The 25,582-nt window shown below is 38.7% G+C and overlaps 1 protein-coding gene across 2 annotated transcripts in view; it reads right to left on the bottom strand.

Annotated features, from left to right (window-relative positions):
• Positions 1 to 25,044, bottom strand: part of LOC119719273 (cytidine monophosphate-N-acetylneuraminic acid hydroxylase-like) — a 40,884-nt gene extending 15,840 nt beyond the window's left edge. The window contains exons 1-8 of one of the 2 annotated variants that reach the window (XM_038188660.1): positions 25,004 to 25,044; positions 21,051 to 21,302; positions 16,640 to 16,731; positions 15,668 to 15,777; positions 4,670 to 4,860; positions 3,165 to 3,312; positions 2,356 to 2,437; positions 144 to 281 (exon numbers count right to left, since the gene is read on the bottom strand). In XM_038188660.1, coding sequence (XP_038044588.1) covers positions 144 to 281; positions 2,356 to 2,437; positions 3,165 to 3,312; positions 4,670 to 4,860; positions 15,668 to 15,777; positions 16,640 to 16,731; positions 21,051 to 21,286 — 997 coding nt within the window. In that variant the 5' untranslated portion in view covers positions 21,287 to 21,302; positions 25,004 to 25,044. Of the gene's footprint in view, positions 1 to 143; positions 282 to 2,355; positions 2,438 to 3,164; positions 3,313 to 4,669; positions 4,861 to 15,667; positions 15,778 to 16,639; positions 16,732 to 21,050; positions 21,303 to 23,916; positions 24,028 to 25,003 lie in introns of those variants that run through there. The other variant, XM_038188659.1, reaches the window with a different exon arrangement.
• Positions 25,045 to 25,582: the final 538 nt, after the last annotated feature.

The raw sequence follows: 25,582 nt of genomic DNA, 5'->3' as shown, positions 1-25,582 counted from the left end.
TTAAATTGGTTTTTCTCGAAACACAAAAAAATGCGATGCGTCAGTTCGTGGTGCAATTGACGACAAAATGTTGGGGTTTAATGGGTTGAGTTCTGTTAGGGTTAAAGAAAATAATAACCAATTACAGATTTGAGGTTTCTCACCCGTGTACTTTCCACCTGAGAATGTCATAGGGAAGCCCGACGCCCCTCCGGCAAAGTCACTCAACATCAGGTCCACTCCCGTGGGAAGTCTACCCCCGTTAGGATTGGTACAATCCACTGTATTCAATATCAGGTGACCTGCACACAAAGACATTGTGTGTATTATAATAATTGTTATTATGGAATACATTTATCAAGGATTTCCCTTCTAAAATTATCCGTTGTAGATGCAGATCTCAAGAAAACAAGTTAAAGGGAAGATACAACATTTGCAAAGAAAACAAGTTAAAGGGAAGATACAACATTTGCAAACATCGAAAAACAAAATGATCCAATTATCACGATATACCTGACTAAATTGTTAGGGAATGACAGTCTAAAGCATCCTGTAAACTTGTGGCTCCTGGTGTGCTGACATTTTCAAGAAAAAGTGTATTTTTCCAACGCTGGTCGGCCGACCAGCTACAAACAATTAAATATGAATAATTAGGAGCTGTTTTTGAAATAAGCCAGTTTTCTCCAACGCTGGTCGGCCGACCAGCGTTGGAGAAAACTGGCTTATTTCAAAAACAGCTCCTAATTATTCATATTTAATTATTCCGTATTTTCTTTGCAATTGATTACACACCTGTGAAGGGGTACAAGCCTGCTAGACTGATTCTCTGACCTTACATTTCCCAGATGTCTATAAATTGCTTTGTTCATCTTAAGTGGGGTCAGGGAACCAGACTACAAGCGCATGATTGGTTATCTTGGTTTTTCCAGCATCTACAAGCCCAAATCGTGAAACAAATCAGTTTAACAATATTATCTATAACATACTAACCCTCCAAACATTGCCAAATCCATTTATTTCTGAAAATTGCAGCAAATGCAAATGCTGTACGTTCCTTTTAAGGCTCTAGAAAATGATTAAAAATTTGTTTTGGATAAATTTTGAAGTTTTTGTATTGACAAGGAAAAAAGGGAGCTTGTCAAAATTTCCTTTAAATTTTTTTTAAATGTTGGGCAAGTAAAGAATTTAGTGTTCGTCTAAAAAAAATGGCAAGATTTTGGGGGCTGGAAGGAGATTGAGGGATCTAAAAATCCCTGAGCTTGACCAATGTACATTGTATGTGAGCTGGAAAACTTCTTGCAATGTGAACAGCAAGCCAGTACATTGGGGGTGCATTTGACGTATGTTAACAATGCTAACATTTGCTGACATTGCCTATGTTTACGCAAGTGGAGCCGACTGTTTGTCACTAACATTGGGGACCATTTGCCACTTTTTAGACATCAGGTTTTTTCAATGACTTTATCGTCCCATTCGGGGTTGTTACATTTGCAGTGCCTAGCTAACGGTAATTTATCCCAAACACGTTACTGGAATGTGCCCCAGAGTTGAAATAAATGATGAAATGCTCCCTTCAAATTTTCTTTCAGTCTCTGAAATAAGCAGAACCCCAATCTGGCAAAATAAGAGCTAACATTCGCTTCTTGTTAAGTTAATGGGCCCTTGTTATGTATTTTTTTTAATGCAATACTTGAAAATGCACCTGGTGTCCCATTCAACCTAATTTTCAATTTTCATTTTGCAATTTTTAAGGGCAATTTGGTGATTTTTCGGTTTTTATGCTAATGTGAATTTCCATATTCACGAGCAAAAGTGTGCTGTTATTTCAAGCAGAAACCTCAATGTTTCAGCTATTTCAGTACCAAAATTTGTCAGAATTTTAGACATTTTGCTGTTGTAAATTTTTTTTTTCTTGGTGATTCGTTGTTGTTTTAGTAGGCCTACATGGCTGTAAGCCAATGAGCAAAGTTTTCCCACAAATGTTTTCAAGGAGCAAATTTCGGGTTCACAATCTGAACAGAAAACCCCCAAAGTGAACAGTGTCTTCCTGAAATGACATCACAGCAACAGCACCCTCATTTGTCAGGAAAAGCATGGGAAATGTGAAATGTACAGCCTTAACAGTCCTGAATCCTCAAATTCCAATACGATTTGGCATACCCCCTAAGAGTTAGGGCTAAAAAAATTGCACTTTTCAATCAAATTTACCAAAAAATGGGTGTCAAATAGTTTTCATGCATTTACGAGGAGTAGAAAGTTGCACAAATTGTGTTTCTAAGAAAAATTCATCACATGGACCCTTTAAGCTCATCTGGAAAATAATTGTCTAAGTTGCCTGATTTTATTAAAATACATATTTGCATGCACGGCACCAACCTTTATAGTCCACTAATAGACAGGTGTCCATGTCAGGGTGCACACCGTCCATCAGTATCATGAACCTTGTGTCTTTATTTATCTGCACAGAATATGAAAACATCACAATTAAAAATCCGGACCTTACAAAATCCGCCAAAATCCACGGCGAGTTTCCTTGATTCGTATAGAGATTTTCAATTGGATACATGGATCATAATGATGTCTTCATCTAGATTTAAAGACCCCCCCCCCCCAAAAAAATGAAATTTAAAGGAAAATAATGTCCTGTAACAAATATATTTGCATTTTTGTTTTTGCAGGCCTTTATACAGTTTTAAAAAGCGGTTTTAAATGGTGCGCTTCAATTCAGAGATTGCGCACACTATTCAGAACGAAGTAGAAGCATCCCGCTCTTAATTCAAAAGTTGAAATTAATTAATTGATTACTTGTCGTGGGCCGATTTTTTCGTGCAATGTCTCATTGGAAAGCTCACTAATGTTATGCTAGAAAATTATCAATTCAATCTGAATATCTATTTTTCAAGGTGCCACACCCAAAAAGCATGTACACACACCAACTTTAATTTAAAAAAAAGTCATGCTTTTTAGTTATAAAATGTTACAGTTTCATTACAAGAATTTATTCATCACATTTTTTACACAGTAAGAGTATGGTTATTTCTGTACACCTTAAATTATTTCAGTGACATGTCACCAACTTTCTGTGTCAAGTTACAAAACTTCTTGTGACAAGTGACAAACTTTTGTGACACGGTGACACATGAGAAACTTGTCTATGACATGTTGCACTCTGATCAACACGTTACCTCTATCCATCTGCCAAATTTCTGAATGTTGATGTTGTTTAGCTTGACCCCGCTTTGTTTTAACCTGACGAAGACCGGCATGGAGGTATCACCGACATAAATGGGAATGTCAGGGTTCCGCTCGGATAGTAACTCAAGTGTAGGGTAACTGCAAACGGTTAGAAGAAAAATATAAGTGTAAAAAACTTTATTTTATAAGCAAGTGTTTACAATTCTTCATCTCCCAGTACTACATATCGTCGTGTGCCAAGGAAAAGAATGTTAGCAGCTCAGGCACGAAAAAAATAAACCACTTTTGGGGATTATCGAGTTACATGTACGTCCTTTTGCTTGGCTTTGCGTATCCACTTCAGTGGGACGTTAGCACACTTGGAACGTACCGGTATTTTGTTACATTAGTATTACAGGATAACGTCCTTTTGCCGGGGGAAAATAATGAAAAACCTCTTTCCCTCTTTTTCATACTGTTAATTACGTCAGAATGACGTAGCCCCCTGAGACAAAATGTTTATCAAATGAAAGATATTTCCCTGTTCTATTGATTACCCCCAAAAAATCGGAATTTGACCTTTTGAACCATTTTTTGCCCATTTTGACGATATGTTGTTACAGTGGCTTTGGGACCAATTTTATCATAAGGGGTGGGGAGGGTGGGTTACCAAATTCTCCCCCCCCCCCCCCAAAAATGTAAATTTGCCCGACGGCTGAGAATTAAACAAAGTTTCCACACTTTGGCTTTGTCTCTCTCTCTTAGACATTTGATGACTTTTGATGGTTTTGCGAGGACTTGCAAGGACTTATGAGTATGACTGACTAGAATACAACAATGCAAACTGGGCCATGTCCCGGTATGAACACTAACCATTGGAACATGCACATGTGGGTCTCTGCATACAATGTAGATGTTTTGATCAACTTCAAAAATCGTTGAGTTTGGATGGAATGAGGCCCTATTTTCATTGAGCTCTTCGGTATTAAGGGTAAAAACGCAGTGCTGTATTCGAGCCCATCACAAGTCATTTTACAAGCCCTTTTACAAGTCCTTTCATAAAGCCAGTCACAAGTACATGTACCTGGATGAACAATGACAAAGGAAGCTTTGATAAAAGTTCATTTGAATAGCTAGTGACTTGACCTGAGACTGAAAGACTTGCGATGGATTTGTAGGGACTTGCAGAGACTCAAATACAACACTACATAAATGAGTCAGCTCGAATCAAATAAAGGCCTACACTTTTTATCCAAGGGCCAGAAAAAAAAGTGGGGGGGGGGGGAGAGAGAAATGAGATAACACCCCACTTTAAAAAAGTTGGGGATCCCCCCCCCCAATCCACCAGTCTTCCTTTTTGTCAACAGTGAAAGAGGATTTATAAACAGAGTCCACTTGAAAAGTTTTTGATTCCAATTCTTCATATTGGTGTATTACTGTTTCTGTGATTAGACAGTCCAAGATCCACAAAACACAATTCATGTTAAAAAAAAAAGAGTAAATACCAGGTACTCACTTTAAGTGGTCCGAGTGAAGATGACTTATGTAAATGAGGTCAGCTTTGGACAGCCTATCCAGCCAATCAGATGGCGGCTCGTGCATCAGCCACCAACCGCGTGCGAAGGCGGGACCCGTCAACCACGGATCTGTGAACATGGTCACGCCTCCCAATTTCATCTCAATGCACGCGTGCGTGAAATAAGTGATCTAAAAGAAGAAAAGGTTACTTGAGTTCCTACATGTTTAATAAAAAAAAAATTCTTCAAATTATTCTGTTAAATTAATCTCAAAAACGGTTGCGCTGGGCTAAAACTGCAAATGCCATTAAAAAAAAAACAAGCTGTGCTGTGACTAATGCTCCAATAGCAGCAAAACAGCAAAAAAGATTTGATTTTGGAAGGAACCTTAGTGAAAAACCCACATACCTGTACCTATTCTAGCGCCACGCATTTTCGAATATTTTGGTATTCAATTATTAATTTACTACCGTATTCGATTATTGGATTCAATCGAAAATTTGAATATTCGCAACAAGCCGATCATATTTTACATAGGCCTATGCCATGAGCCCACGAACATTGATTGTGCCAGTCAGATATTAACCCTGACCTCCCCCAACGGCCCAACCAATCAAACCCCAAACGGCATGTTTTGTTGGAATCTGTCAGGATGGGTACGGTACCCCTAAACTGACAGTCTTTTACATTGGGTTAGCACACCTCCAGAATCAAAGTCAAAATATGTGTGTGTGCAGTTTCCCATATGGTGTTGGAATTTGCCAGATGGGTATGGTTCCTAGTAAGTTATGCTAGGGAGTTAGGGTTAAGTGGGCTGCCAAATGGATTCGCTGTGCCTGTTGAAAAAATTGATGAGCTGATGAAAATATAAAGAACATTATCATGTGTACATCGTAAAAATGTTTTTAGTTACCCGAATAGCTGATATATTGTGACTGTAGATCAAATGTAAAGTGACTGTAGATCAAATGTATCTTTCGACAAACAATAAAACCTTACATTTTGTTTTCGAATATTCGAATCGAAAAAATGCTTTTCAGATGTTTGGCGAATGATTGAATATTCAAATACTCAGTATATATTTACACAGCCCCACCCGTTTTTACAACTAAACAAAATGCGAAACATCTGGTCCCATGGCCAAACAGATCCACAGCTCACTAGAAACACCAATACCAGTAGGTGAAGCTAGAAAATTAGCAAGTCAACATGTGAATTTATTATTCAAGTTGCCCCAGCCAAGCAGCAAAGACACCCAATATTCACCAAGGACATAATGCAAAAAAAGAAGAGAATTTTAGTTGTAATCATGGCAAAAAGTGCTTAGCTATTAACAGTTTTGTGCAAAGCTGAGACAGAAATCTACTTACTAACAATGAATTTATTATTTAAGATCAGCTGCAATAGCAATTTACACGTCATTAAGCACAGTGTCATCAAAAGTTACAACAAATTATTACAAGGTGTGAAAAGAGCAAGTGAGCAGTATCAGAATTTCTTCTTGTACAGTTTTAAGTCACACAGGGTACCAGGTGTAAAATTACCCATATAAGGGCATGTCCAGACAGCATTATTTATAGATTCCGTGACACAATAATCAAGCTGGCAGTGTTGTAGTATACTCATAGCGTCATAGTCATACATGTACGATATTTGTACTCCCACAAGTACTCATTAGTACTCATGGAAACGTTCTCCTACTGGAATATATATCGGTACTTCTTTAAAGCTATAGTCCATCATTTGTAATTAGTGCATTTTGTTCGTTTGAAGCAACAAAAGTGTTCAAAATCTACTGAAGGATACTGAACAACTTAATTGATGTTTCATTGAAGTTTCAGCTCAGCTTCAGCTTCATATTCCAAGAAAAACACCATTCTAGGATCTCAATTTAAAATCAAAAGTTTGCTAAATCATGTTTCGAATTGTTTTGAATTGCAGCTTTACGCGATGTTGCGCACTGATCCAACAAATTATAGCAACCGCGCGCGCCTGTGCGTCATTCCAATGCTTGTGCGCGCTGCACCGAATAACAAAACGAACAACTAATTTAAATTTTCCAACGGTGCTTCTTAAGAAGCACCATTGGAAAGGCCTTCTTTCGTTGATTTCTTCAAAATGAGAGCTTGCCAGAAAGGATAATTTCACAGGGAGTTTAGTCCCCTTACTATCTTTCAACCAGTATGTTTTTTCAACAATAATTACGCCGGTTACTTTTTTGGATAGCTGCAAATGATGGACTCGAGCTTTAAGAGGTTCATACGGGAAAAGAAGCAACTTTTCACTGTTTGGGAGCTTTTTAGTTTGTCTAATGCCTAGTTTGTCAGCAAAAAGCCATGAGAACGTGTATATACTCAAATGTAATCGTACTCGATCATGGGGGAAAACATGTCTCGTATTTGTACTCGTATCTGAACTCATGGTAAGGTACTCATACTCGTACTCAAACTCATGGAAATGTAGGCCTACATGTACTTGACTACAACACTGCGCACTAGCCTGAATATCCATGTACCGATATGCATTATTAAGCATTTTCAGAATGACATGATGTCAAAAAAAATGTTGAAAGGTACTCAGCACTGTTCAGTGTTGACAGTGTACACAAAGTTATTTTATCCATGGAAGTAAATTTGACATGCTACTTGTCTACTGCACAACTTGTGTACATATTGGCTCAACACACAATGTGCTTGGCCACTTACATGTAACTTTCAGGCTGATGTGAGACACAGTGCAAATATTCTCTCATGCATGTCATGTTTTAAATATTGTGCTGTCTGAACACACCCAGAGAATTGGAAGGAAGTGGCAAGATGGCAAGTTACCTATACACTGTGAAAGAGAAAAGAAGTTATTGTGCATTACAGGGGAGTCAGGTTGACGTAGCGGTACTTTCCTCGCCTTCCACCGCTGTGACCCGGGTTCCAATCCCACCTGGGCCCATATGTGGATTAGGTTTTCAGTCCCTGCCTGATTCCGTGGGTTTTCCACAAAAATATCCCTAGGGGTTTTCCTCCCACCTCTAAACTGTCATTTCTCCTCATTGTCTTCTCTCCATAGGTTTCTTCAGGCTTGCAAGCTACAATGCCTAGGGCGCTTTTGAGGAATCCTCGGTTTCATTACAAGAAATATTTAATAATAATAATACAGCACTTACATGTATCAACCCATACACATACATGTATTAGAATGTACATGTACATGTATGGGTCTTTCTATAAATTTGGGGTCCCCTTTTTTTCTCCAGTCCCCGTTTTATCTGACATCTACGATACTGTTTCCAGATGCACTCTTTAAGGGTAATTTATGTGAAGCAAATGATCTATCCCACGAATACAATTGGTTTCAAGTCATTTTTAATGACACTTAAAAGTCAAATTACAAAGTTCCGAGGTAACCAGGACAGGAAAAATGTCACACTTTGGACCCTCAATTTATAAAATTACCCGCATGTTTACTACATTTTACTACATTGTACTTATTCCCCGAAGAATCCATGAAATCTTAAGAGTGCTTGAGCAGTTTCTAGCAATACAAGGAGAGTAAATGACAGGGCAGTTTGGGGCGGTATTGGGACAAAAGTGTTAAATTTCTAACTAGCGGTATTGGGACTAAAGTGTTAAATTTCCAACTAGCTCAGAAGACCCTTTCACATATTTTTTTCCCACGCAGAACCTGAAATGTTATTTCCCCTTGTACACCACATTAGCCAATAAAAGAGTTAGCACGTGCATTTACCAAAAAAACTACCGTAAATGAGGAAGCTACAGAGAGTATATTTAAACCTCGAGAACACCATGTCATACGTACATCTCTGTCAATTCGTGAACGTATCGATGACCTTACGAATCAGACAGCTGCAAGGGTATTGTACGGCGAGTAAATACATGAAGTTGGAAAGTACGGCCACTATCGTGGCTCTGCTAACGACATTATGCAGTGCTGTAGTTGAGACCATCACAAGTACGGTCAAAGTCACAAATCCATTCACAAATCCAGATTTGTTTGTCACAGTTTATCTGAATAGTCTGTGACTTGACGTGAGACTGGAAGATTTGTGGTGGACTTGTGATGGACCCGACTACAACACTCGGCTTATGATAATCATTCTGTGTTAAGACACACTAGCAACAAAATTTGGCGTTAATTCTGTGCACACAGATCCCTAAGGGGTTCAACCTGTAAATACCCTGTTAACATTTGAAATATGTGTTTCCACAAATTTTCTAATGTACAAAGTTAGTAAAAGCCCTTTACACACTACACATGTACATGGTGAGTGAAAACAAATGAAACCCAAATGTTGGGACCATTTTATTAGTGAAGGTCTGCATGTAGCTCTTTCCAAATCTAGGATATGAAAGCCCAATTCTACAAGAATCATTCTTCAATTTACGGAATTTTAAATGCAGAACTTCACTAAAAAAAATGGACCTGACATTTGGGTTTCCTATTTTTTTACTCGCCCTGTATTATCTCACCTACATGTACCCGTATTAAAATCAATATAAGTCTACTGTAAGTGGGACCAGGGCCCAATTTCTTGGCTCTGCTTACTGTTATGTTAGCGAAAAAATTCCCTGCTTACTGTAGCAGAAAAATCTGTACTTACGGTAAGTTTATTTCACGGTTTAGTGACAGATTTTGGCTTTTTGACATGTACATGTACATCCTGTAACTGAGGATGCTGTGCTTATTTTTAAATGGTAATCGTAAGCAAGGAATTCTTTGGTTCGTATAGTAGAGCCATGAAATAGGGCCCAGGTATCACTGAACGAAGAAGTAGGCAAGGCATACCGTTCACACTTTACACCAGTGTGAACATGGTTCTGCTGTACATTTTGGATTTTCTACCTGGGTAGAACCTCCCAACCCTGGTCCAGACTCGGGTTGGAATTTTACCAGTGTAGAGAGCCGGACCCATGTAGAAGTCATGTTGGATTCTTGCTGGTGTAAAATTGGTTCCCGAAATCTCCTTGTTCACCAAAATTTCGGACGGGTGAAAGGCCATGAAATTTTGACCACCAATTCTCTGGAACGTGCCCAATGGCAGAACAGTTAACAAAACTTATACTGTTGGGAACTAAATACATGGACAGAACTTGCAGAAATTTGTTTAGACAAAAAAAAGATTTGCTGCATGATGTTAGTTACCCATTCACCATGCTGAAATGTCCAACATTGAGCAACTCTAATGTTGCTCAATTAATAAAAAAAAATACATAAAAAATAATAATATTTATTAATGACTTGTTACTTCAGGATTCTGTAGAATTCATCAGCAGACTTCACACTCTGCCATCATTTGGATTCTGTAGGATTCAGCAAGATGAGGACTCAAGGGTCAATCATATTAACTTTGCTTGATACGATTGTGACCAAATCCAACAAAATGAGTATTAAGGTAATTTTTTCCCCTTTGAAATTAGTTTTCCACACGAGCACGAGTGGAACACGGAATAATGTACATGAAGTGCATCTGTGTCCCATATGCCAAGAGGCCGAATATGGGACATAGACCCACTATGTTTTCCATGTTCCATGATCGCGAGCGGGATAACGAATTTATCTTCAAATAAACTTGATGCACAGTGAAGATGGAACACACACACTGTACACAAACTTTTCAGCGGTTTTCCTACTGCATGTGCATGCAGCAGGAATGGTGGCGCATCTTTAGTGCGATCAAACAGTGCGGTATGTACATATGAAAGAGCAGGAGGGTTAATCACTGTTTGTCACAAGTCACAGCTTTAATTACAAGCATGCAACTGGGAATTTAGGAAAAAAATGATGAAATTCCAAACTACACATGCATTTGTACAGTGTTTTTCAATTTGTAATGGCATTCATGACAAGTAAAAACACGAGGAAATCAGCAGATCCGAGGAAAAGTTGCATGCCCTTTTTAAATGGAAAGGGGAGAAGGAGAAAACAAGAACGAATGAAAACACAGAAGGAAATGTTTTAATTTTGTAATTTTTTTTTTCATTGTCTATTTCCATTTTCCAATATCAGTGATTGCTGTCCTGGAAGAAGTAATTTATGCAATTGAAATTTGTACAATTCAAGCGTGCTGCTAAAAGATGAGGGACATTGTAATAATTTGGTTATGAACAAAATGGTACACATGTGTATGCAAGCTGTAATTTGTTCGTGTACATGTGACTTTTTTTTATCTCACTGTAATCAAGAGTGCAAAGCAACGTACATGTACACTGTAGTCGGTAGTGCGAGGGTGAAGTTTTATACAAAACACAAGGTACTTTACTCCAGATGACAACTTAATATGTTTATTATTCATCCTTTCAATGTAATTTGAAGCATCAACCTCATGCAATGAACCAACCTTTCTAATTCCTGTCACTTTGTCTATTAGCCATCTGTGAGATAAATAGTCTATTCATAGCATTTTTGAGGCACCTGCTAATGACAAGGTGTGCTTTTCTGTTTCCAACAACAATTACAGCATTTTTGATCAGGCCGGAAATTTAAAAATAACTGTGTTAAAGGGAAGATATACATTTGCAAACATCAAAAAATGAAATGATCAAATTATCAGAAAATACCTTACTTGATTGTAAGGGAATCACAGTCTGAAGCATCCCGTAAAATCGTGGCTCCTGGTGTGCTGACATTTTCAAGAAAAATTGTATTTTTCCAAAGCTGGTCAGCCGACCAGCGTTGGTGAAAACTGGCTTTGTTTCTAACATTGCTCCTAGTTTTTTATACTTAGTTATTTCGCATTTTCTTTGCAGTGGATTACACACCTGTGAAGGGCTACAAGCCAGCTACCGACCTGATTCTGTGACCTTACAATCCCAAAGTCTATAACTTGCTCCGTTTCATCTTAAGAGGGGTCAGGGAACCAGACTACAAGAACATGATTGGTTTTCTTGGTTTTTCCAGCATCTACAAGCCCAAAACGTGAAAAAGTCAGTTTAACAATATTTGCTATAACATACTAGTCCTCTCAAATTCCTTTACTTCTGAAAACTGCAGCAAAAGCATATGTTGTGCATTCCCTTTAAAACTGTGTGTCTACGGTAATGCCCTAAAGCATTATCAAAGTAGGTAAGAAAACAATTATTTTGCAATTTTTAAATTTTTGTCAGTCTGTCTTTTTTGTTTATTTTGGGTACCTTTTTCATGTTATTGTTTTAACCTATTGTTTTATGAACAAAAATTTAGTGGGGAGGACTTTTTTACTTTCAAAATATACTTTATTTTAATTGTTTAACTTACAAAAACAAACACAAAATTTAGCAGGAAAGACTTTTTTATTTTCAAAATATACCTCATTTTATATTTTGGCCATCAAAAGTTTGAAGTCAGCAATTTGCCCGCCAAAAAATCCAGGTACATGTTACCGTAAACACACCATATACTTAACATAGCAAACAGGTAAAGAAGAACGCACTGGCAAAATATATTTTACAGAGAGGCAAACCTTAAAGAATCTGGGGACTATGAAACTGCAATGTTACCATGGTAACAGGTCAAATAGGGACAAATAAAGTACAGTGCAGTTTATATCATGTTCAATGTTTATATTTTCAGAATTTTTTTTCATAGCATAAAGGCAAATCATAGTTTTGTAAACAATCTGGACTCTCAATACATATATATTAAAAAGTTTATGCGTATCAAATATATTTTAAAATACCCGTCTCTTTTTAATTCCTCGATAATGCACACACTTGCAGCTTTGAAAAAAATTATTGATCAAATTGTTTATTTTATTTTCATTTATTTTTTTAAGTAAGCTACCGGTACATGTGCATGTACCGGTACCATAACATAATTTGAAAATATCTAAAAATATTAAGGAAAAATTAGTTTGTTATAATCGTGTGCTTGAATACTGCAATTTTATTGGTCTAGAACGGCCACGTGTCTGGTCTATAAAAACACCTCATGTGCTGTGCTCCCCTCAAGTGTTTAAAACATCACAACAGTTAACAATTGTTAACCCTCCTGGTACTTAAACAGTCACAGACAGTCAAAATTCACTTTCACTTCCCCTGCTATACTTTTAACAAAGGCTAGTCACCAGCGGTCAGATCATATGTGATGCAAGCACTGCGACTAGTCAAACTGGGTCAGGCAAGTTGTGCTACAGCTGCTTTATCACTCACCGGGAGTCAAAGCACAGCTGTATCAGTTACTTAAACAGTCCCAGCCAGTCAATCCTGCTTTATGTGGGCTGGGAATTCTTACATTGTAACTGTTCAAAACAGTCGCCTGATTAATTTTGAATGTAAGGTCAACTTGGCATAGATTGTACATGAATGTTTGCATAGGAGGGTTATTAAATAGTATTTGGGTTATCATACAACTTTATCAAGGATATTAACAAATATCAAATATGTACACAAGTTGGATAATTTGTGAAATGCATGTAAGTGTGTTTGCTTTTACAAATAATCCAAACATCTAAAACCACCAAATGGTAAACACTTCAAAATCTAATCTTAATCTTTAGTTATGAATGCATAGACTTTTACACTTTGAACAGCGATGCAATGATATGGTGAAACACCCGGTGCAATGTCATCCCTCTATGAGGTGAACTGCAATACAATTTGTGCGCTTCTGTATTGTGCATACACGTGTAATATGTCAAGAATTTGGGAACAGCAGGCACGGTACTTTCATTACTGGAGCCAGAAAGTGATTTTCCAGCAATTCAGACAGTTGCGCTGAATTACTCTGTTGCAACAGGATACAATATTTTATTAATAAACCGTGATTAGGCCACACAAAAAATAAATAATCGAAGTTCCGGAATTGATGCGGCGAGGTTTTTTTTTTTGGTTTTTTGGTGGCTTTTTTTTTTTTTTTCAAGCTTGAATTGTACAGACAAGGTGGGTACTATTTTGCTTTTTTGTGTCCTCATTATACATTGGTGTCCTCCATAATTTGCCTTGGTGCCCTTTATCATTTGCCTTGGTGCAACTTCCCCATTCCTTGGTGCTCCTTGGTTCAAAAATTTGAGGAGGTGCGGCAATAGAGGGCGCTGTTGTAGCTTTCGTGTCAATTTGAAAAAAAAAAAAGGTTGACGCGCATGATTAAAATCGACGCACGCGCTGACCAGAGACCGAGTTTTGTTTTTTTGGCCTTATTGTCATGTACTCATTTTTTGTACCACTTTGAAAAGCCCCGCGGACGGAACACAGTCTGCACGCATACTGATTGGCGCGTGTATAGCACATTACGCACGACTAATTTTATTCTGAGAATGCACAGAGCCATCTAAAGCGTCTTGGCGTGAGCATCACGCATCATCGGCATTGTGTTTGAATGTCCTTCCCAGTGGTCTCCCGCAACTCTCCCTTTCTTACTGTTGAGGGGGTATTCACCCATGATGTTGCACGTGTGTGTCCTCGAATTACACCATAAACAAACGCACAGATGTTGACACACAGAAGGAATACGCTATCGCAATGTCCCCCTCCGGCTTACGCATATGTACACGTACGTGCACGTGCATACTCCTGCTGGTATGTGTGTGTACGAATACAGACATTTATTTCTGCGGCGAGGGTGTGGCTGCTTAAAGTATCGGCACACACTGGATCTGGACTGGTGCTAGTTTGTAATACCGTGGAGATAGATTGTATATCGTACAGTGGGAATCGCAAAGCCAGATTCAGTTTGTGTACATCGTTCATAAGATTAAGAGTACGTGCATGTGTGTACGTTGAATCAGCCGTTTTGTATCAAGTATAATCTACACTCGCAGCCGCTCTGAAATAGGATTTTTTTCGGGAGTGTGAAAATGGTCAAAACCCTTTCTTAATGGGGGGGAAAACGTTCAATTGTATTTTCAACAAATTTCTGTACGAAATTCGGCAAAAACATACTAGTTGGCAGGTCGGTGTACCAAGTATCCTGTGAATATGTAGCCCCTGGCACGCTGTCATTATCAAGAAAAGAGGAATTTTATATCATAAGTAATAAAGATGGTTTGGACTGAACCATAACTGTGGACAAAAGTAGAAGGACTTTTCGAATACTACAAATGTTAACAGGCGCAAGCCAGCTACTGACTGTGTGTACGTTCAGTTACGCTAGGTACGTGTTTGTAATTTTTTCCCGCAACACTACCAGCACTCAAGCATGCCCTGTGACTTATTGGTTCTGTGCACGACAGATTCAGCTTGCTGCACTTTGACGGTTGAAAATAAAATTCAGCATTTTTTCGTGTTTTCTCCGGCATCAATGGACACAAACAGTGAACCGGTCACTGGAAAGATGTCTCATTACTAGCCCTTAAATCGGTCTGTTTCATAAAATTACAACCAATGCATTTATGGCATACATTAGCTTATAACTGACTATTATGAAAAACAAGTGCATTTACACAAGAAGGGCCTAACGACTCAACAGTAAAAACATGTACAACGTGTAAATGTGTATTAACTAAAAACAAATACTGCAAGTTAAACTTGCGCGATTCTCCTGGCATGCTGGCAGTATTTATACAGTCAGTTAGTAAGCACACTTTTCAGTGTACCTAACCAAAAACAACAATGACCTCATTTGACCCCTAGATGACCTTTGACCTCAAATGTCTGAAGTCATTTGAAGTCCCCCTACCCAAAGATTATTGTCACCAAGTTCGGTTGAAGTCTGACTTTTCATATGACAGCACTAAACACTAGCCAAAAAGAAACACAAATGTACACCCACGTTTGTTTATTATGTGTAAATCATTTTCTTTTGTTCCTCTTCCCTTTTCCTTTGCTCGTACTTTTCACATGACAGCACTAAACAGTTAATCTAGCCAAAAAGGAACACAAATGTACACCCGATTCACAAATAATGTTGCACCTGTGTGTCCTCGATGTACATGTACACCATAAAAAAACGCACGAGGACAGAAGGAATACACTATCGCAAGATCCCCCTTTCGTGGCTAAAGCCAGGGGGACACAAATGAGATAAAAAAAAGCAATTTAATTAAAAACTACTGACTATGGCTGACTGACCTGGACTTCTCCTACTCGGAGCGGCGCAGGCGGTCTCTTGTCCGTCTCCCATGGCTGGGGTGGCTTCAATTCTACTATGCTCAGGCTGCCATCATCATTCAACTCAGGAACTTTGGAGAAGTGGGTGAAAAAAAATACAGATTGATGCTCAATTATAGAAATAGTCTGGTTACCTAAAACACTTGTGTTAAAGGCACATAGGATAATTTGCATTTACCCAAAAAGTAGCCTTGCGAATTAGGCTGCATCCGAATCAACTGTCTAGAGCTAGGTCTAGGTCCGCGCCCATTGAAAATACGCTGGGGCGCGCTGACAATAGACGTAGCCGTAGCTTTGGAAGTCCGTTTCGGACACGGCCTTATTATCAAAAAGCTTGTTTGGATTAAAGATCTTACTGTTACTAAACACCCCATGAAATTATTCTGTCTGGCTTGCTGTCATTTAGTAGAAATCAAGAAATGTAGGTGATTTCAAACAATCAGTCAATTGACTGATCTTTGGAAAGAAAGAGTTCTGTTGACGAACTCGTGTTTTGTGATCCAAGGGTTGTGCATTGTTTTTCCCCATTTTCCTCAAAAAGTGTAATATCCACAAAGCTGAAATTGCGACAGGTTAAGTTTTGAAAATTCATCTTTGGATTTTGAGTGATGTTGTTATTGGAAATGAAAACAAAAACATGAAAAGCAAATTTTCCTATACATATATAATATGCCTTCAAAGTGATATTTTTTCGAAGTTGGAGAAGAAGGAGAGATTTCTTACGAGATTTTCATTAAAATTGTTATTAAAATTGAAATAAAAACAAGAATAAAAAATTACAACAGTTTGTTCTTTATCTTAAACAAAGTTTAAGTTTGAATCATCACATGAATACTTAAAATATATGGAAACAGTTAGAAATGTCCTAAATGCTTGTGCAAAGAATAGTGCCACATGAATGACAAAAATATCTATATTTCAAAACCAACATACCTAGCTGTTCCTGGCTGAAGCTGTCAGGTGGGTTCACGTATCGCATCGTCTTGGCGTCCAACTTCCATCCATGCTTGGTGCAGCGTAAAACACTGTCAACAATACCACAACACAATTAATCAGAATGACTCACACTCCAAAGATGAATTGAGAAAATAATACAATTTTGCTTCTAGTCAGTTTCCCTTTGTGGTGTATTTGAAAATTTGTAACAAAAAGCTGTATCCTCTCTGAGTGATCCCTATTTGCTATTTCCCGGGTTTACACATTGCTTACATGTATGTTGTTAGCATTGTGACTTTGGGCATGATCCCTGACTACATGGCATATGGGTTTCTAGCTTGTAAGTAGTGCCCCGTGAACAAACACACTGACAAAATGGGGTACAGACAGCATAGGGCTGGATAGCTCAGTTGGTAGAGCACTGGAACGGCAATCTGGAGGTCACAGGTTCAAACCCTGATCCAGTCATTGTCTTTATTTTTCAAATTAAAAACAAAAATTTGGACTTGGATTTTTTGACACAGGTAAGAAATTACTCATTCAAAAACTCAGGAAGATGAGATCTTTCAAACATTTAATATTAGAAACATATTTGACTATTTTCCCTCTGATATTGGCAGTGCTTTAGGCTTGTGCTGGGTCTTTCCAGGTACTGTAGGCTGGTTCCTGCCCCACAATTAGCATCGATAATGTACAGACCGGGAGCCAGTCTGCTCGCAAAGCTAATCTGTTTGTGCCCCCCAAAAAACACCTTTTTTTCAGAGGCTGCATACCAGAGGGTTGCATACCAGAGGGTTGCATACCAGTACGTTGAAAAAAGGAACAAGGAGGTTTTTTTTTTTTATTTCTTTTTTTAATAAAACATTCAGAAAGATTGTAGTATTGAAACGCCACTTCTTTGGTTTTGTACAAAATCTATGGAGAATCGCGTGCATTTTCAAAGTATGTATAGTTTCTAACAAAATTTGAAATATTTCTCAATCCCAGATTCATGTCTTTCCAACATTTTTTTCAATGACCGACCTTCACTGTGAAGATAATACGATGAAAAAAGTGCCGTCAGGATGCAACTTTCTTTCCAAATATGGTTTACAAGTAGTAAATTTATACACATTTTCTTTTCTGAAGAGCACGGGGAACAGAACAACTTTAAGAGCCACAAATGTTGCTTTTTAAGTGCATTCACACACAAAAAAGCACATCCTATATTCCTAATGATATTAATGATGCTCCTGTATGTCTACTCTGCTGAGTTAAAGAAGTATGAAACAACTATGGGGAGGGGGGATAATGTAGGGCTACATATTCCTGTTTATTTTATACTTCAAGCATGTGGACACTGCCCATGTCCAATGCACTGGTAAAAACTTTTTTATAAATAATGAGATGTATATTCACGACACAACATAACACACTGTTAATTTCCGTCTTCACCAGACCCATTATTTTTTTTAATTTTTACAACTTAGTGATATTTTTGGGGTCAAAAGTGTTGGAAGAGGACAACTGTGTTTGTGATCTACATGTACGGGACTGGTACATGTATATATTTAAACCTTTTAACAAATCTATAATTTTATTATATGTAGGTTACATGTCCTGGTACATGTGATTCCGGAACAGGGAACAAACGAGTTCCCTATTTAGGAAACAATGTATAAAGCAGAATAATTTCCTGACCGGGAAAAGATGTTGTTTCCTCATGTGGAAACATTGAATCATAATGTGACATTGCAGTCTTAATAAGACCTTCTTAAGGGGGAGAGGGAAGGCCTTTTTTAACTAATTTTGTTGAAATTTTATACTGAAATTTAATTTTGTTTTTAAAGCCTCACCCCCAATTTTTCTTTTTTTTGAGGGTGGAGTGTTTGAAATTTCAGTATAAATCTTGTATTAAAACATAAACAATTCTGTGCATGTAAACTGTACATGTACAGCTGGCACAAACAGAAACTAAGCAATTTTTAGAACCATCCTTGTTTGGATATTTCTCGGTGAAATATATTTTGTCACGGAAATATTCCGGTTCAATTTGATACCTCACTTGGAAACACTGAGAAAGAAATAACGAGAGCGCAAGCGCTGAAGCTCGTGAAATCCCAAAACTGCCATGATGCAGGCCCCGCATTCACATATGTTGCAATGCCCATTGAAAATCTCGCCGAGTGCAACTTTTCATTTTGGGGTTTCAGGAGCTTCAGCGCTTGCGCTCTCGTTATTTCTTACACAGTGTTCCCAAATGAGGTATCAAATCGAACACGAATGTTTCGGTGACAAAACGTACAGTTCGAATCTTTTGTTCACCAAGGAATGTCCAAACAAGGATGATTATAAAAACAGCTTAGTTTATTTTTGTGCCAGGTGTACATGTATTAGTTTGCATATTTTTCAATCTGAAATTTGGTTTGTTTTATTTCATGGTGCCAATCACAAGTGTAGCCAGGAATTTTGAACAAGGGGGGGGGGGGGGGGCAAAAAACGGCCAACCACAAACCCCTTTGTATCTGGTCTGTGCGTTTAATATTTTAAAATTGAAGCAACATTGTTCGTCTTGTCATGGCACAAATTAAAGACCATGAATGAAGTTTGTGGAAGCTTTTTAAATATTCATCAGTGCAACTGCATGCACATTATTACTGATGCTTTGTAGTCAAAGCCTCCATTTTCAGCGCACTTTAAACGTCGTTCCACATATTCTTAACACTTTTGGATTCTAGATGCTCTGAGGTGCAATCTGAGGCGATTCCTGGCCACTTTCTACAACTGACTTTTTTTAGCAAAAGTTTGACAGATTATAAGGAGAATTTGTGGTCATTGGTTTACTTTTGCTCTTATGTACTGCAAGTTGAAACCACGTACATATTTTTTTAAAAAGGTGATCCATGGATCGCACATGTCGCCTTTTTTTGGCGGTCGATCACTTTGTTTGTGTTCTTCAAAAAGTCAAATTTTGTGCATTTTTCAGAAAGAGGTGTGATGCCCAAGGATCACTCCATCCAATGATGAGACCAAAAAATAAATTAAAAATTCTGCTTCCGTTGACAAGGCATTCGAAAATAGAATACCAGTAGGTACAGATTTTGGGGGGGGGGGCTAATTTTTGTTGGTGTACGGTCATATGGAGGCGTCTGTGTGTAGTCAAGGGTAAAAGGTAGAAATTGATGGTTTTGGGTATTTTTTTCCACATTTTTCCCATTTAAACAAATTAGGGTCGGGGCTGTCAGAATAGGGAACCGATAGGTAGGGAAACCGAAGGTAAAATTTTTTTGGGGGGGGGGCCTAAATAATAATGCCTATTTATAAAGCGCACATATCCATCAGTGATACTCAAGGCTGATCATTATCACCCTGCTCATTAGGCCAATGAAACATTCCAAAGACCATCTCAGCTCGCTGGGGAGTATACAGCTCGTTGCTACCTGTTAGGCGCAAGCAAGCTTATTCAATCACAATAACCATATCTGCCCTCACAGGTACCCATTAACTCCTGAGTGGAGAGAAGCAATGAGTGACAAAGTGCCTTTCCCAACGGCACACGCACCGTAGCCAAGTTGCATTAAAATCCATCAAATTATGTGGACAGAAAAAAATATTCATGTTGCATTTTCTGTCTCCTCGACAACCTCCTTATGTTAAGAACACTTGCAACAATTCTGCCGTCCGTATTATTTGTTTACCTACTTACATGTATATTTTCAAAAAGAAACCACCATTGTTTTGCAATCAGCAAGCTCCCTTTCGATACACTATTTCGTTGATGAAAACACACGTATTCAAATGCAGGGGGTGGCCCCCCCCCCCCCCCAAAAAAAAACCGAACCCAGGCAGTGCGTAAACTCTTTTCCTAAAAAAAATTGGTTTAAGTGGTCACTAACTGCCTCAGATCACACCACAGAGCACGTAGAATTCAAAAAATTTCTGGGCCCTATGCCGTTACTTTTTGGGGGGACCAAAATTTTTGTTGGCCCCCCCCAAAAAAAATATGTTCGGGATCGGCCCTTGGCAACCAGTCTATGACCAACATAGCGTAACACGAACAGGTCGAATTTGACATCTTAAAAATGCCAAGTAAATATTGATTAAGAAAGAAGATTTCTGCAAGTTAATTCACAGAACTTTATCTCTCTTTATGGTGTAGTATATATTTTCAATTTTTCATGAAGATATTTCGAGGTTGTACAACTCGTACTTGATGCGATACAGCGCAGCGTGTTTCCCTAAATTTTCCTGCCGCGGCATGTGGTTCGTTGCCCGCTACACAGTGCAGTCACGTACGCTGATAGTATACCGCACGATATACGGACAGTGTTGGCCAGTTTCCTGTACCGTTTGTGTCCACCGTTGCTTAAAAACTGCACTTCATCACTAACTCCTATGTCAAATTATTATCTACAATAGCAAAACTCACCAATTGTCCCCATCCTCAATATCCTTGATAAACGTTCCCCCTTGGTGTTTACACCTGTTCAGGCACGCCTTGTACATGTGGGCTGTGGCTGGCTCCTCCTCTGTGTTCTCTGCCGTGGGGTCCTTGAAGATGATGAGCCTCTCCTTCTCAGATCGGTTGACGAGGTTAACTCCATCTTTCAGTTGTTTTGTCTCCTCAGCCGTCAGGGAGAAGACCACCTCACTGTGCTGCTCCATGGCGGCCAGATCTTCCCTGGAATCAAAACAGGCATTCGTGAAAGTTAACATGCCGGCGTTTATCTCCGGTTTCAGTGGCATGCAACAACTGAGAATACAAAATGTCTGTTCCCCTGGCTGGGATGCTAGTCCATTGCAGGTTATTCCCCAGCTAATGCTGGTACCCATTTATACTCCTCGGTGGAGAGAGGCAAATGGAGGTGAAGTGGCTTGCCCAAGGACACAACATATGACCAGCAGCTGGATTTGAACCCCTGACCCTCCGATCATGACTCACATACCCTAACCACTAGGCCACACTCCCCCACCTGAAACCCCCACTGTTTACACCTGTAAAATTTAATGGGGCTCCGTGAACTTACAAAATGTGCATCATGGAAAATGTGTATTATGGAAATGTGCATTATGGCAAAAGTTGAGCATTCCTAGATCTCAAGTTTGCAAGGAATTTCCAAAGGAAATTTTTAGACCAAACAAAATTTCCCAAAGTTCCCGCTTTCATTTTAAAAACCATTCGTAAAAAATTTACTAAATTGACCACAGATATTCTTTGGACAACTGCAAACAAATTTGCGAGGTTTCAGGATCATGACGTCATCAAACCGGCAAGAATTTGAATCATCAAATTTTTGTTTTTAATTGAATTCATCATTTAATCCATATCCAGTGGCGATGTCCGTGACACAACTAAAGATATCAGGTACAATGTTGACCCTGGGCTTCCTAATGTCATCAAACCAGAAGTAGAACGCCATGGTCCAGTGGTTATGGTGTTTGACTCTTTTACAAAGGTACGTGGGTTCGAACCCGGCCAGGAACATGGTGTTTGTGCCCTTGGGCAAGACACTAAACTATAATTGCCTCTCTCCACCCAGGAGTATAAATGGGTACCTGTGAGGGTCGAGGACTGATTGAGCACTGATATCGGCTGCCGCGTGGCCCATGGCCTGATGAACGGGGTAATGATTGTAAAGCGCTTTGAGATTGTTGAAAGCGCTATATAAGCACAATTATTATTATTAGGTCTTATCAGTACACACACTTGTACATTTCAGATTTTCAGATGTTCTTGTCACTTCATGATATTGTGTCCTCTCTGAATGAAATAGATATGTTTGCACATTTTTTACTGATGACATAAACCGGGAATAATGTGTACGTGTAAATAAAACATACTCAAATTTATCAAACCCCAAGGGAGGCTTTTGTTTTTCAAATGAAAACAAATGGATCCATTAGAATCTATAGGCTAAATTTCTTGATTCTCTTTTTTTTCTGTTCTCTGACATAAAAATATTCAACTATTTCTCTAGGCAATGTCCACTGAAAAAGTTGTCTTCCCAATCACCCTGCGTTTGTAAATCAACAAATTTATGCAAATGTCCAGTTTTTATTAATTTTCTTTAGAAAGATTCTGCTTTTGAGTTAACTTCTCCTCAGTACATTTCAGCTTGATGTTCAGAAAGGAACAAATGATGTTCAGAAAGTCGTCGTGACTTTGTGTTAAAGAGATGGGAAATAGATGCACAATTAAAATTTTGTATATTATTGACTATATTTCCCTTTAATTATACAAAACCTCCAGAGCAACGAATCACAAAAAGAAGATTAAATGTAGGATTCAATTGAAAACAATTAAAGAAGACAAATCTATTTTTTTTAGGACACAAAAATAGTTTCCTAAACGTCAGTCACGCTGGGACGGGACCTGGAGTGGCGTTGCGTAAGGCCTGCAAGCTGTCCACTAGGTCAGGAGTTCGCTCGACCAGAAATGGTAAAAAAATAATATGACAAAGGCTTACTCGTATACATAAATACGCATGAGGGTGTTAGGCCTATATTTAAAACAATAAAAGAAGACAACTCTTCTTTTTTGCGACACAAAAAATAAAGTTTCAAAAACATCGGTCACGCAGGGACTCGAACTGGCGTTGTTTGTGAGGCAGGCCTGCTATCCACTCGGCCAGGTATTCGCTCGACGAGAAATGGTAATTTAGTGTGGGCCTATTCGTATAGTGGATTCCGGCCACCAGAATTAGAAGCTTTTACTGCGGTGGTGTCACCCTCACGCGCATGCTGCATGCGTTCTTAAAGACGAGGCGTACACGAAAGTTCTTATTGGTCAAAGGAACCTGAAGCGTGTGCCCCCAACCTGAGTGCGACTCGCGCGACACTTGCGCCACCGCATAAAATGGCTGCTGCCGGAAAAGTCTATCCTGCAAAGGTAACGCTTGCATACGCGCGCGCATTGTTACACACAAATGTAACACCAATGCACGTATACCTGCAAATGATTAGGCCTATGCTCTGTTGAGTTAATTAATTTAAGAACGGACAAAATGTGAGACCTGTTCATGGCTAAACAAACACTTCATAATTGCTTGGGGTGTACCAGTGATTGTGAGTCAATACTTGCACCACACACGGCAGTATCAGAAAACAAACATCATGAACATAACAAAATCAAACATGTCATTGTCAATTATGTCAAATGATTGTCAAATTCTGCTTAGCATGTTTCACCTGCTAGTGCTAGTGCTAATGGCACACAATTTTTTGATCTGCTAACAGCAGTATCAACATTTAGTTAGGAAAAGAAACAGTTATGAAAAAAAGGAGAAAGATCTTACCTACGCCGCCAAATTAGTAGAATTCCGAAGCGAATTTTTACGCAAGGGCCGATCGATCGACAGCTAGCCCCGCGCGCTCCGGACGGCCTGTGCTGTGTGTGAAATACAACTTCGAATGTCAGTACCCTTTGGTTAGTACAGGGTGACCGTAACATCATGGCCAAATTCTGCTAAATGCGCTTCAGAAATCTGTCAGATTTATCAAAAATCTGCCAAATTCCCCAGAATTACTCGAAGTAGGCCTACACTATAAACACTTGAAATCACGTGCAGATGTTGTAATATTGCCTTAATTAAGGTTCGAATTACATTACAAACAATCTATAGTTACATTAAAGATGTTATGAAATTGCGTAAATTTCAGGGAAAAAAGCGGTTGTGTCACAGCACCTACCCAGGCAATCTGTCTAATTTTGCAAGGGTTTGTTTGAAAAAGAGTGAAGCTTTTTTAAACAACTGTAGGCCTACCATTCCTTTTTTTAATTTGCTATTTTTTTGTTGTCAAGTATTCATTTTTGAAGAATTCTGCCAGAAATCTGCCAAAAATATCTATTCTGTCAAATTCCCTGTCAAACTCGGTTTTTTTGTTTGTTTTTTTACAGAAAATCTGTCAAAGTTAGCCGAAAATCGGCTAAAACGGTCACCTAGATTGAAGATCTTGCGAAGAAACCGCAAGAAACCGCAAGAAACCGCATCAGGTCAACTCGGACCCAAACCAGCTCGGATCCATGCCAACTCGGATCCTCGCCGACTCGGACCCACGCCAACTCGTACCGTACCCGCTACCAACTCGGACCCACTGACAATTCGGATCTATGCCAACTTCGACTCATTACCAACTCGGACCTTACAATGACTGAATAATTATTGTTTGGTACTTCATACTCTTATGATTTATCAAAAAATTAGAGCGGCCTAATACCCTTAGCAAGTACTTCGAGCTTCAGAGGCAAAAAAAAAGAAAAAAGAAACAACATGTGTCACTTAAAGATAAATCCATCATTCATGTCATTTGTAATTTGTGCATTTTGTTCGTTTGAAGCAACAAAAGTGTTCAAAATCTAATGAAGGATACTGAACAACTAACCTGATGAAGTTTCAGCTAAGCTTCAGCTGTATATTCCGAGAAAAACAGCATTCTAGAATCTCAATTTCAAATCAAAAGTTACTGGAATCATGTTTTGAATTGTTTTGAGTTGCAGCTATGCGCGACGTCGCGCACTGATCCGACGAATTATAGCAACCGCGCGCGCGTGTGCGTTGTGCCAATGCTTGCGCGCGCTTCGCCGAATAACAAAACGAACTACTAATTTAAATTTTCCTACGGTGCGTCTTAAGACGCACCGTTGGAAAGGCCTTCTTTCGTTGATTACTTCAAAATGACAGCTTCCCAGAAAAAAATAATTTCACAGGGAGTTTAGTTCCCTTACTATCTTTCAACCAAGTTTGTTTTTCAACAATAATTACGCCAGTTACTTTTCGGATGGCTGCAAAAAATGGACTGCAAATGATGGAATATGATTTGCAAATTTTTCAATTTTTTTGGGGGGGGGGGTAAAAGTGTGTTAGTTTGTTTTAATTCATTATTCATGTGAGATTTCTTTGTGTAATTAAAGCTTAGAAGTTACACTTTTAAAGTGTACTTTAAATTTCATTTACTTTAATG

The sequence above is a fragment of the Patiria miniata genome, unplaced genomic scaffold (genome assembly GCF_015706575.1).
Source record: "Patiria miniata isolate m_02_andy unplaced genomic scaffold, ASM1570657v1 HiC_scaffold_8, whole genome shotgun sequence".
Lineage (NCBI taxonomy): Eukaryota > Metazoa > Echinodermata > Asteroidea > Valvatida > Asterinidae > Patiria > Patiria miniata.
Note: the sequence above shows the minus strand (reverse complement) of the source record. Positions and strands in the feature narration are given on the sequence as shown.